The following is a 13,495-nucleotide window of genomic DNA, read 5'->3' on the forward strand; positions in this document are numbered from 1 at the left end:
AGATGCTATGGCCCTCTGTGGTCAGCAGACTGAGGCATGGGCCTGCGGGTGGCCTGGCTTGACCCTTCCCAGCCACGGTACCGTGACTATGGGCCACGTGGCCAAGTGGCCCCTCAGGCCCCACCTGTCCTGGCCTCCACTGTCCACCTAGCAAGCTGCCCAGCCTCTCCCACCAGACAGCCCTGCACAGCCAGTTGTGAGCAGCCATGCAGCTGTCTGGGTGGCTTTGGATTCCCTTAGTTCTGCTTTTACTGTAGCACCAGGACTCCTGAGCCAGGCGAGGGTGCCCAGAAGGGGGGACGGGCCCACAGGAGCCACCAGGGATCACTTCCCTTTGCCGCGCAGCCTCAGCACCAAGCCCACGCCAAGGTTTCGTTTCTGGAGATGCATCAGGGAAAGAAACTTAGCAAGGCCCCGACAGCCGTCACATTGGCCTTGGAGACACAACTCTCCGTCCCGGCCTCGTGCTCTGGGGAGCCAGAGCCAGTCTGGCCTCCGGCCCAGGGGTTGAGGAGGCCAGGAGAGGAGGACCACACAGGTGTCGAAGAGAGTGACCCTTGAGGGGAAGCCTCCCGCAGGCTGAGGGATCAGCCTCAGTCCACGCCCAGGCATGTTTGCAAACCATCAGTTAAAAGGCGGAGGAGCGCAACCCAGCCAGCACATAGCCTGTCACGTGGCGCCCAAGGGTGCTACCTGCTCAGGACTTCTGCAGGGAAGACGCTTTCCATAACTCGACGGGATGCTTCTAAAGGACACCCATGGACAATAAATCGGCAAAATCGGCCAAAGCTATTAAAATGTGCGGTGAAGAGGGACTAGCCCGGCAGAGAGACCAGGTGCAAGAGGAGCCTCGAGTATGAACGGGCAGAGGCTGGCAGTCTCCTGGGAGTGGGGTGGGGGACGGAGGGGACCCAGGAAGCTGGCAGCCTGCGGGAGGCCAGCAGCCTCTTAGCCTCCCTCCCTCACTCCAGGTGTGCCCAGTAAGCACAGAACACCCACTATGTACAAAAAATTTAATTGAAATACCTGTATAAAAAATATGATCTCCAGACATCTCACACTTCTTAACTGAAAGAAACCCCCATCCTCGATGCCTAGACACACCGGGACCACATAAACACAGCTGCTAAAATAAATTAGAGGCTTGAGACTCTGCCCCCCACCCCCCAGCTTTCAGAGCCAACAAGCAGACTGTACAAAGTCAATAATTTAAAACCCACCCCCTAGGGCACAGTGCTTCTAGGTGGCAGGGTCACCCACTCCCCTTAAATTAGCCACTGTACAAGTTCATCTTCTGACAGACACAGGTGAGGCCAGGGACCTACACCAGGTGCAAGAATCAGGCCCTGCGTCCCTGGATCGCAGCCACCCTCCCCTCCCCACCACCCCAGGGGCCTGGAGGCAGCGGGCTGCCCAGAGAAAGCAACCTCAACAAATAAATTAAATAAATAGCCCCGGTGGGCCAGGGGCGCCCTCCACGGGGGTCACACCATAAATAACAGACGTTGGCACGCGCAGACACAGCGCGCGTGGGCAGGCGGGCACAGAAGCCCGCAGTTGCATTGCTTGTGCATGGACACGCCCAGACGGATACTGTACGACTGGAGGATGCGAGGGGGGCACGGGACCCCCGTGCCCAAGGGTGAGAATGCTCCCGGTCAGACACGTCTCCCGGACAGAGCAGCACAGAGAGGGGCGTCTCGGGCTCAAGTGTCCACCCAGGGCAGGCGGGATCTCGCTTCGACCGGAGCCGTCTTTGGACAGACAGAGCTTGAGAAAACCGAGTCCGGTGGGACCAGCGTTCAAAAGGCACTCAAAGCAAAGGTCACCAGGGGTCACAGATCACTGCTTCTGCAGGAGGAGACAGCCCAGGCAGGAGAATGTCAGTGTTTTGGGGGCAACAGGGGGCTGGCGGAGGCAGGTGGTCCCTTGGCTCTCATGAGCGAGGGGCAGGCCCTGAGCCGGCGTCCAGGTCCCTCCTCACAAGCTCTCGCTGCTGGATGTGGTGCTGGCCCCGTCGTCAGGGTCCAGGGCACACAGACGCAGGTCACAGGTCTCTGGGGTGTCCCCACTGGCCCCCAACATCCAGGGGTGAGCAGCGATCTGGTCCAGCGAGGGCCGCTCCGAGGGCCGCAGGGACAGACACCACTGGATGAGCTGCTGGCACTCTGCTGGGACAGGCAGGGTCAGAAAGGGGCCTGGCTCCCTGACCCCTTGGCCCCCACCAGGTGCCAACCCCCCACACACACCTGGAGAGACCCTCCTCCGGAAGAACAGGTGGCCGCGGAGGATCTCCTCGTCCTGCTCGAAGGGGATGTCCCCACACACCATGTCGTAGAGCAGCACGCCCAGAGACCACACGGTGGCTGAGCGCCCGTGGTAGCGGTGGTAGCGGATCCACTCCGGGGGGCTGTACACCCGGGTGCCTGCAAGGACACAAGGCAGGGATCAGAGCCGCAAGAGGCGGGCATCAGACAGGCTGGGCACACTGGCCGACAATTCACTCCTCAGCCTGAGTTGGAGGAGAGCGCGCCAGGCCTCAAAATCCGGCTTGTCATCACCCTGGAAAATCCCCAGCAGAAGCCCAGAAGGGCGTGGCCTAGCGGGGAAGGGGCGGGCCAGCCCCGCCCCCAGCTGGGGCGGGCGGGTCACATGAGCGAGGGCTCTGGTTTCACAACAAACAGATGCTCCGAGGGCGCAGCGGGTCCCTCACCGCCCTGCGAAGGGCGGGGAAAGAAAGGGGGGGCCAGCGGGGAGCCCCGGCTTCCCCACGCTCTGCAATGCGGGGATTTCTGCGGCGGCGTCCCCGCGCTCAGCACGCACGCAAGCCCGCCTCCGCGAAGGGGGAGGCCCAACAGCGCCGCTCCGCTCCCGCTCGGGAGCTCCGACACCAGGCGCAGACGGGACCGGCTGCGCCCCCGGCCATGCCCGCGCCCCACTGGGACGCGCTGGGTGCCACCCCCAGCCGGGGGTCTCGCGATCGTAAAGATCCCCCTCACGCCCCCATCAGTGCGACGGAGGCGGCAGTCTCGAGCGCGCCCCTCGCCCCCACTCCCCACGACCCCGCGCGCGCACGCTCAGCCCATCCGCAGCCGCGCGCGCCGCCCAACAGTCACCAGCCTCTCCGTGCGCCCCGCGGGCGTTACCCGCCCGCTGGAACGTTCCCGAGCACCCGCGCTCACCGTCGAAGTCGGTGTAGACCGTGTCCTTGAGCAGCGCGCCGGAGCCAAAGTCGATAAGCTTGAGCTCGCCCGAGCGCAGGTCCACCAGCAGGTTCTCGTCCTTGATGTCGCGGTGCACGACCCCGCAGCTGTGGCAGTGGCGCACGGCGGCCAGCACCTGCGCGAAGAAGCGGCGCGCCAGCGGCTCGTCCAGGGCGCCGCGCTCCGTGATGAAGTCGAAGAGGTCCTGCGCCGGCTCGGGCCGCTCCAGCACCAGCAGGAAGCCGTCGGGCCGCTCGAACCAGTCCAGCAGGCGGATGACGCCGCGCGCGCCGCCCGCCGCGCCCACCTTGCGCAGCAGCACCACCTCGAGGGGCACGGCCGCGCCGCCCTGGGGGACACGGCGGTCAGCGGCCCGGCGCCCCGCCACCCCGGGACCCCGCCACCCCGGCGACCCGCCCGGCACTCCGGCACCTCGCCCCGACTTACGAGGCTGCCCCACTCGGTCACCCGCTCCTTCACCACGTGCTTCACGGCCACCTGGGGGGAGGGCGGAGGGTCAGGGCGGCCCGGCCGAGCGAGGCGCGCGGCAGGCGAGAAACCCGGGTCCGCCCGGCGGTCCGACTCACCGGGAGCCCGTCTGCGATGCGGCTGCCCGCGTAGACCGTGCCGAAGCCGCCGCTCCCCAGCACGGCGCCCACCTGGTACGCCTTCTCGAAGCTCTCCCGGTCCGCCCTGGCTGTGAAGACCGCACGCGGGGTTGGCGCGGCCCGCGGTCCCCGCCCCGCCCGGCCGCCCGGCCGCCCCGCTGCCCCCGCCTACCTGGCTGCAGCAGCTTGGCCGGGAGGTGGTCCGCGCCGCCGGGCCCGCACAGGTGCGCCAGCGAGCCGAACTTGGACAGCAGCATCGCGCGCGGCAGCCTCCCCGGCCCGCGGACGCCGGGCCTCCGAGCCGAGGCCGCGGGCGGCGGGCGGGACCGGGCTCCGCCACACGCAGCAGCCGAGCGGCTCCCGGCCCGGCCGCCTCGCCCCGGGCTTTTGGGCCGCGACGGCGCGGATCCCTCCGCGGGGGCGGGGCGAGGCGGGCGGCGCCGGGACTAGCTGGCCGAGTGGAGGCGCGGAGGCGCACGGCGTTTCGCGTCCTCCGCGCACGCGCAGCTGCCGCGCGGACGTCGGCCGGGAGCCTCCGGCGGTGCGGGGCGGTGCCGCGCGAGCCAATGGTAGCCGGCGTTTTGAAAGGACACCGCGCTCCGGCCAATGGTAGCGCGCGGGGCGGGGCTTCTTGGGCTCCGCCCCCGGCCGCGCCGGGGAAGGTCACCGGCCCGAACGCGGACGCCGTGCCGCCGCCCTGCCCGAGTGGGGGTCCCGGGGTGGGGGCTGTGTCCGGGAGGCGGCCCTGCGCCGCCCTGGGCCCTGAGGGGACTCGCGTGTGCTCGCGTGACCGCGGACGCCGTAGCCCAGCGTGGAGGCGGTGCGCGCTCTGCCCAGGGGCGCCCCGTCCCGCCCCGGCTCCGCCCTACGAGCCGCCTGCCGCCCCTGCCTGGAGCCACCTGGCCGAGCCGCTACCGCCGCTACCAGGGAGCGCACCCTGACTGCTGCCTCGGCTGCGGTCGGCCCGAGCAGCCCAGTCGAGCCTGACCCTGTAGGGCCCCTTCTCTGCCTCCTTGCAGAACCCAGACGCGCCCGCGTCGTAGGATCCAGCCCCGCGGCCTGCCGACATGGGCCCAAGGTCACCGGCCTGAGAGCGGCTCAGGACTCTGGGATGCGCGTGGCCGGCCACCAGCACGGGGTCTGGTGCCGAGAGTGGGATGAGAGTTGGGGGACCAAGGGGCCAAGGTGCTCCCAGTGGCCCCCAGGGGCCAGGCCACCGTCAGCATTGCGGCTGGTGCGACCTGTCAGCACGCACACCTGCCGGTCTCGGAGCTTCCCCCAGCACCTCCAGCCTCCCCCAAGCCTGGCTTCTCACCCCTACTCTGCCTCCATCAGAGTCCCTCCGTGGTACCGCAAGCCACCACCCTAGAGCCCCTTCCGAGGCCACCGCTGCGCACGCCCCAGCCCAGGGCCCTGACCTCTCTGGGGCTCCCGCCCCATCCCCCGGATCCCCGGCTCCTCTGCTGTCCCGGCCCCCTCTTCCTGCCCTTTGGGCCTTGTCATCTCTTCCGAGGATCAGAGCCAACCCTGACGTTCTGTACCTGCGTCTCCCCTTCCAGCCTCTGCTGCACCGCTAATGCCAGTAAACGGCTGCTAGGTTCTCAGGGCTCGGCGCAGGCCTTGCGAAGGCGGGCCCACAGCTGCCAGGTTTACCGTGGCCTCGCCGGACTACGGCCGCACACGGCTGCCGCGCAGTCAGCTTCCAGGTGGCCCTGAGCCCCCCCTCAGCGGAATCTGCGCAGCACCTGGGGGGGTGTGGTCACTGTGGCTCTTTGCAGAGGACCTGCTGAGGATCCAGCAGGGCCTGCCTCTCCTTGGGGGGGGACACTCGCACTGTCCGGGGAGTGCTGGGGAGTGTTGTGTTGACCACATCAGGATGGCTTCCGAGGGTGAGCTCAAGTCAGCTGGGAGTGGCTGGGGTCCCCTGGTGGTCCCCCTAGTGGGCCCCCAGCCCATCATGTGAGTCCTCCTTGGGTGGTCCTGGCCTGGGTGCCTGGCTGGCCCCAGCCCAGTTGGCCTTGGCAGACTAGGATGGGGGAGGGGTGCCCTCCACTCCCCCCAGCTCTCCGGTGTTGCTCTGACCTCGAGTCTCCCCAAACTAAAAGCACCGTGGACTCGCTCCTCCGTGAAGGGGGGTCCACACCTAGGTCCACACGGCCAGCCACCCACAGCCCCTCGCCCCTCGCCCCTCTCAACCCGAAGGTGGGCTCCTGCCACTCAGAGCCTCTGCGGAAGCCTCCGGGAGTGAGGAGTGTCCGGCAGCCCCGTCCTGGAGCGGGCAGAGCAGGAGGCGGGCGGGGATTTCTGTGTGCCCCTCATGCTGCAGACCCCGTCATGGGCGTTGTGGATGTGCTCTTCTGTGTGCCTGCGTGTGCTGGGGACCCTGGCACTGACAGGAGGGGTCGTGAAGGACTCTCCCTTCACCTCCCGGGAGGCTGTCCACCCAGTTGCTGGCCCCGCAGCCACTCTGGTCTTCCCCCTCCCGTGGTCAGCACACCACCGTCCTGCCTTGGACCTGCCGTGGCCGTCCTGGGCCATCAGGGTCAGTTCCAGCGAGTCACAGCCATGCCCTGAGCCCCCAGACCCCAGCTCCCACCGCAGGAACACCCGGCCCCGTCTGGGCCTGATGCCTCCCCAGCCCTTGGGCCCAGCTCGCACCACTGCATCCAGGGTCACCCACTCAGCACCCCAGCCCCACCCGGAGCCTGAGCCCAGCCAGCCGAGTCCAGCTTAGCACAGACACCACCGCACACCCCTCTGCGGCCTGCACGGGGTGCTCCCGGGACAGGCCATGCCCTTTCCCCTCTTGCCTCTGCTCCCTTTGTCACAGCCTCTGGGTGCTGGGGACAGAAGAGCAGAGCCCTGCCAGGATCTTGCAACATTCCCCACAGGCGCCCGGGGCTGGGCCTGGGCTGGGGTGGGGCTCCGATCAGTGGGAACCAGGGGTGATGGCGGGGTGAACTCTGGCCCAGCCGCTGTGGCCGCCTCTTCCAGCCTCTTCCCTGCCCAGAGGACCCCTGCCGCCTGGACTCCTCGGCCAGGCCGCCCTGTGTCCAGAGGCTGCCGTTCCCTCCGGGCACCCCCACTGCCGCCTCCGCAGAGCGCCTGCCCCGCACGCCACCCTGGGGCCTGGGCCCCGCCATGGGCACGGCCACCTGGCGTTAGCCGCTTGGGCTCTTGACAGAAAAACATCCTGAGCGGCCAAAGAAGATGCTGTGGAATGTTCAGGCCTAAACCAGGTCCCCAAGGAGCTGACGCTAAAACCCTGACCCCCAGTGAGGGGAGCTGTCTGCGCTGGTGGGCCTTGGGGTGGCAATGACGGTGGGAAAGGGACGTGAGCTCACCCGGCCCGGGGGACCCGCTGCCCCAAGAGCTGCAGCCATGGCACCTCCCAAACCAGGGCAGAGCCTGAGCCAGGGGCTGCAAGGTGCGCATGGCACAGGCCTGATGGATCCAGGGCCAGGGGCCTCTCCACACCCAGGGCCTCTGGCTGAGACCAGGGCTGGCCGCCCTCAGCGCCTGGAGCAGACGGTGTCGCTGCCCATGGGGCTGGGCCCTCACAGCTCTTGGCTTTTGGCCCTGCGTGTCTTTCCTGGCTGTCCCTTGGGGCCGTCCTCTGACCCCAGCTGGAGTGCTCTCTGCCCGGGCCCACCCACCACCAGGGCCAAGACCCTCCTCTGCCACTGACCTGCCCCTGGAGCAACGGGCACATGCCAGTCCGTGGAGTGGGGCTGTGACTGCCCTGCAGGGCTGAGAGGAGAGTCCCCAGGAGACGCCTGCACACAACAGACATGGCTGGTGCTTTAGGCACAGGCCCCAGAAGGGGGGCTCCCTGGGACAGTTTGGCCTGGGCAGGGCCCCTGCGTGCCCTAGGGCAGCTCCACCGCCTCCCTGCGGGGACCTTCGGATCAAGGAGCCCCAGCTGGGGGGCCCCTCCTGCCTGCCCTGGCCGGTCCACACAGGCTGTCCTGTGCCCTGTGCATGGGCACGGCCTCTCAGCCCCAGGCTGGGGATGTCCAGAGGGGTCAGAGGAGTCGGGCAGCCTCTGTGGTGCCCAGGCTGGACAGGCCACTCAGCCCCCTTGGCTCTGGCCCCAGCACTCAGATGAGGATGCGATTGGGTCGGCCCCAGGATCTGGAAGCCAGGCCTGGCTGCCCTGCAGGGTGCTTGCCTCAATTTGCATAAAGTCCCTGCTCCCCAGCCAGCCTCCCTCGGGGCTTCCAGGAGGGGAGGACTCCAAGCAAGGGGGTGGCAGAGCTTGTGCAGGAGGAGGAGGATGCTTGGCACCCAGAGCCAGGCTGGGGGCCACTGGGGCCACAGGGCCATGGCTTCCAGGTCAGAGCTGTGCAGTGTGGAGCCAGCCAGGGGGATCTCCCAAGTGGCTCAGGGCTGGTGGCCGAGTCCCAGGGGGCTTTGAGGAGCCCAGAGCCTACAGCGATGATGACGGTGTCTTGGGGGAGTTTCTGGAGCTGCCACAAATGGTCCAAGGACCGGCTCTAGCACTGCTCAGACCATGCTCCAGCCATGGAGGCACCACACCCTACAGATGGACTCCCAGAGGGTCAGAGCAAACATCCCCCCAAAACAGGAGCTCAGGGCACTATCACCGCCGTGGAGATGCACGCGCCTGCCCAGGCTCAGCATGCGCACGCGCCCCTGCGTCAGCCCGGGTGGGGCACTTCTGTCACACTGTGTCAGAGGGAGCGGTGGCCTTCACAGGCTTGAGGACAGGGGAGGACGAGCTGTTGGTGGCAGCCGGCCCAGCCAGGCACCCAGCAGTGCTGCTGCCAGGGCACGAACGCTGCCCACGGACGGCTCAGGCTTGGACAGAGCAGGGCGGGACCGAGGACAGCCCGGGCACTCCAGACCTGAGGGGCTCTGCTTTCATGGCGCAGAAGCAAACCCGGGAGGACGGGGAGAGTCCCCCACACCTGGGCTTGTGGCGGCAGTCGGTGGTGCTGAGAAAGGCCCGATGTGGCCCAAAGTTCTGCTCATGGAGAAGGGTGGAGCACAGCGCCTGCGTTGGTCACGCGGCCCCCTGGGGCCTGCCCTCATCCCGGCTTCTTTTCAGGCCTGCTGGTCAGGTGCCGGGTCCTGAGCAGAGCTGGACCAGGGCTGGGGCCAGTCTGCCACGGGGCGATGCCCCCTCCGGGTGGGTCTGTGTTGCTCTGCGGGGATCTTCCATGCTTCTCCTGCGGCCTTGGCCAGAGGACTGGGCCTTGTTCTTGGGAGTGTCCCCAGGGCTAGCCTAGGCGCTGAGAGGCACTAGAGGTGACTCGATCCCAGGATGCAGCAGGAGCAGAGCGTGGCGGGAGAGGGACAAGGGAGGACCACTGGACCCAGAAGGGTTGGATGAGCCAGGGACGTGAAGCCTCCTCCTCCTTGGACACCCAGGCTGGCCACTGCCGCGACGCCTGTCCCCATCTGCATGGGGTGGGGTGCCTGCGTGCAGCCGCACACCCACCAGGTGACGGTGTGGTAAGTGCTCCAGTTTGGGGCAAGGTGTAGCTTTCTGTCCCAGCCGGTCCCTCTGGGAGAGGACCCCCGACTTGAGGAGGTGGTTCAGGGGCCCAGGCCCACCCCTGTGCACCCGTCCTCCTCCCCGGGCCCGGTGGTGTGTGCAGCAGGTGGCTTCACCCTGGTCCTCTGGCAGGGCAGCCGCTGAGCTCCCCACACCTGCCTTCTCTCTGTTTCTGCTCTTTGGGCGTCCTCATCTCTGCCACACCCTGGTCTGGGCGTTCCCAGAGCGGCTTTGCTGGGGGCGGTGGGAGGGCAGCTGCTGACTCGTGGTTTCTGGGACGCGCCATACTGTTTTGGGGTTTCGACCCAGCCCCAGTTCCCTCCCAGGTGAGCAAGTCAGGTACTCTGGGACCTGGGGCCAAGGCCTCTCCTCAGGCAGCAAGAGAACCAGCTCCTGTGGGCCACCCAGCTGGTGCTCTGGCCCTGACCTGTCCCCCCCCCTCCAGGCTGCTCTGTGCCCCCCTCCCCCCAACGTCTGAGCCTGCGCCTCTTGCAGTGACCAGACAGCGGCGTGGCCCATGCGGTAGAGGGCTCCAGCCGTGGGCCTGAAGGCAGGGCCCCGGGGCCTGTGCCTCTCCCCAGCACCCCTGGACCCTCCTGGGGCCTCTCCCGTACCACCTCTAGGGCCTGAGCCCCCCGCTGGGTCCGGCTGTGCTGGGCCAGACTGGTCCGGGGGCAGCTGCAGGAGCCCACGTGGGCCGGGCTGGTGGCAGGCAAGGGAGGGGTCCTCCCTGGATCCTCAGGAAGGCAGAGTGGCTGCCCAGGCCCCAGCTGGCCATGGGGAGCCGGGATGGGTGGGCTTGAACTCAAACACCTGGGCTCAGTCGGGGCTGGGAGGCTGTGTGGAGGCTGGGAGGCTGTGTGGAGGCTGGGAGGCTGTGTGGAGGTTGGGGCCGTGTGGTGTCTGGTGGACAGATCTGGTGTCAGGAGGGTGGCAGGAAGTCTGTGGCCCAGGGGAGGCACCAGCTGGGCCCAGAGTGCCTGGACGAGCTGCGTCTTGGAGGTAGGATGCAGCAGGAAGGGCAGAGAAGTGGGCTGGGCTGGGCCCTCGGGCAAGGGTGTGCGACCCGGGAATCCCACCTGGCTGGGCCGGCTCTCAGCAGAGGTGACCCGGCGGCCTGAGTGTGGAGTCTTTCCGCGAGGCCTGCGCAGCGGCTGATGCCAGGCTAGCCTGGCCCCCTGGCCCTGGTGTGTGGGAGTGGGGCAGCCCGCCTGAGCGCCTGGCCTTGGGAGCTCGGGGCTCTGGCGGCTGCCCTTGGGCTGGGGGTGGGCGTGGGGCTGGGTCTTGGCCCTGCCAAGCCTCTGTCCACCTCCACGCGCCAGGGCCCCATCTCTGCGTCTCTGACTGGGGAGGGGGGAATGGGCCGTGGCCCAGCCTTCAGGTCTCAGCTGCCACCGTACCTGCTGTGCCACCCCCAGCTGGGCAAACAGGCCTCAGGCAGGTGGGCGGCCTGCCCAGTTGTGCTGCCCATGACGCAGGCTGCGGCCTCTGTTCCAGATGCCTCCCGGCTGGGCCCAGCCCACACGCACACGTGAGCAAATGCGCACACACATGCACATGCGCGCACACACGCTCGCAGCCTGTACCTGGCCGGACTGGTTCTGCGTGGCTGGCGCTTGGCCCGTGCGGGGCCCACGCAGCCCGGCCTGCCAGGCGCTGTCCTCACCACCCCAAGCCCCCACCCTCTGTCCTGGCAACCTGGGCGCTCAGTTTCCCTGGGCGCTCCTGTCAACCTGGCACTTGTGAGGCGCCTTGCGGTGGGGTGGGGTGGGAGCAGGAGGAGGGCAGGCCCTGGTCAGTGCAGGACCGTGGAGACCCCCGAATGCAGCCGAGTGGGCAGGCGAGGCCATGGAGGTGATGCCGCTCCCCTGCCTGTCGGCATGCAGCGCCAGCCACACCCCTCCTCCGGCCGCTGTTGCGACTCTGCTTCCCTCGGCCCACAGACCCCTCATGGCGCCACGGAGCAGGCCTGGCAGGGCGGTCGCCCCCGGGCCCCCGGAGCTCCCAGCGGAGGCTGCGTCAGCTCCTGGGGGACTCAGGGAGCTGGCGGGAGAAACCCGACATCCCTCCCACAGCACAGCCCAGACCGGCCCCTGAGCCCCGCGCCCCCCTGTGGCTGCGGGTGCCCCCACCCCACATACCCTGGAGCCCTCGGGGTCATCCCAGCCTCTGGGGGGGCTGCAGGGCTGGAGGGGCGTGTGTGCAGTGGTGACACACGTGTGCACACATGGGGTCTGTGTCTGTCGGGACATTCATGTGAGGGCGTGTAAGAGCCCGCTGAGCATGTCATGACCTGGGGGGCCCACAGGGGCTCTAGGCCTGGGGTCAGACCAGACCCCCGTGGACCGTGTGGACCCGGCTGCCCTGGCCAGGGGCCGTGTCGCGCTGGGAGTCCAGCTCCGCAGTGGACAGTCGCCAGCCGAGGCCCTCAGGCATGAGCTGCTCCCATGGCCTGTGACGCCCCCACACCTGAGGCCGCATCTCTCGCGGTGACGGGGCAGTGCGGCCCACGCGGTGGAGGGAGCCAGCCCTGGGCCTGAAGGCGGGACCCAGGGGCCTGCACCAGTCCCCGTCCACGCCACCCACCGCCACAGCCAAGAGCTTTGCAGGTCCCCCAGAGGGGAGCGGGCCCTGCAGCCCAAGTGGGGCTGCTCCAGAGGGTGGGAGAGCCGGCCTGCCCAGAGGGTGCACGGAGCTGGGGCAGCAGGGCGAGAAATCTGGATCCGGCCACCCGAAGAAACCTGGGCCTGTGGAGGGGGTCGGTGGGTGTTCGGGCACCGTCAGGGCGGGGCCGGTGGCATAGGTGGGGGGCTGGCATGTGGGCAGGGCCAGCAGCAGTGGAGGGGCAGTGAGCCCAACAGGCCAAAGGGCAGGGGCAAGGCCGCAGGGTCGGAGAATGCAGGTGGGGTCAGGGTGGGGGGTGGCGGGGCCAGGACCGTGTGGATGCAGGGGGCAGGTGGGAGGGGGGGTCACAGGTTGGGGGTGGTGTGGACAGGCCAGCGGGGTGGCTGGGGACACAATGCGCCCTTGTCCTGCCAGCGGCTGCTCCCAGGTGCCCTGAGCAAACACACGCCCTGTTCCCGGCGGCACACCGTGTCCCGGGACGCTGCCTGGCTCTGCGCCAGCAGGAGGGCAGCTGCAGGGCCAGGGCATGCACCGCCGACGGCCCTGGCACCCATGGCCACGCCACCAGGTCCAGGCCTTCAGGGAGCCCCGCGGGTGAGGGGCGCCCCCCACGCCCGACCAGGCCCCAGGCCCTGCATCGGCCTGCAGGACTCTGCAGCCTCCCCCTGGGCACCTGGAGTGCGCCGTCCTACAGCCTGTCCTCCTTCTGTGCCCGCCCTGGGGACAGGGCCTAGCCCAGGCTCCGGTCCCCGCCGAGGCCCTTCCTGGGCACAGACCCTCCCTGGGAAGCGTGTGGGAGTGGCGGGGGGCTGCAGGGCCCTTGCCCACCCCTGCCTTCCCAGCCTGCACCGAGCACAGCCCTGTGGGGGCAGAGGCAGGGATGTGGGGAGGGGACCCAGGGGCCGGGCTTCCATCTGGGGCTGGGGGGGCCGGCACCCCGGGTACTGGGGTTTGCGGTGGGGCTCTGGCATCAACAGCGGCTTTCGTCTCTCTGCACTTCTCACCAGCAGCAGCAGGAGCCGACTGTTTGCCCTGCGTGACGGTGCCCAGGACACCCTGCCACCTGCAGGAGGCATGCCTCGAAGGGGCCAGAGAACTCAGGAGAAATAGACCCCAAAAAGAGACAATAGCAAAAAGCTGCCCGACAGCCACCCCGCTCCCCGCTGCCCGGGACGCCCAGTGACTGCCCAGCAGGCTGCAAGGGGCGGGGCACCGGCTCTCCTTCTCTGGCTGAAGACTCTGTCCCTCAGCTGGTGTCCCAGGGCCCAGCCACCGTGCCCCCACGTGGTACGGAGCCCCAGAGGCCAGCCGACCCCAGCATGGGGGCCCACCCGCCAGCCCGGTGTCCTGAGGCCGTGCCCTGGCTGGGCCCTGGATGTGTAGGGCGCAGACCGCGTCCTGCCTCCGGAGCCCCCCCGAGCAGCTCAGCTCCCAGGGCTCGGGGGCTGCAGAGGAGCTTTATTAGGGGCTGAGGCCTGGCCTGTGGGGAGGGGTGGGCACAGGCCTGAGGCCTCCTCCTTCTTGGCTCACGGTCCGGG

General features: G+C 68.6%; 1 protein-coding gene across 1 annotated transcript; it reads right to left on the minus strand.

The window, feature by feature from the left end:
- Positions 1-999: 999 nt before the first annotated feature.
- On the minus strand, positions 1,000-6,632 carry PIM3 (Pim-3 proto-oncogene, serine/threonine kinase). Its single transcript, XM_012648808.1, has 6 exons — positions 3,984-6,632; positions 3,791-3,900; positions 3,651-3,701; positions 3,183-3,552; positions 2,250-2,426; positions 1,000-2,168 (listed from the first exon to the last, which is right to left on the minus strand). Exons 1-6 carry the CDS (start codon positions 4,066-4,068, stop codon positions 1,981-1,983), a joined length of 981 nt encoding a protein of 326 aa, XP_012504262.1. The 5' UTR covers positions 4,069-6,632; the 3' UTR covers positions 1,000-1,980.
- Positions 6,633-13,495: the final 6,863 nt, after the last annotated feature.

The sequence above is a fragment of the Propithecus coquereli genome, unplaced genomic scaffold, assembly GCF_000956105.1.
Source record: "Propithecus coquereli isolate 6110/MARCELLA unplaced genomic scaffold, Pcoq_1.0 Scaffold294, whole genome shotgun sequence".
In the NCBI taxonomy this organism is placed as follows: Eukaryota; Metazoa; Chordata; class Mammalia; order Primates; family Indriidae; genus Propithecus; species Propithecus coquereli.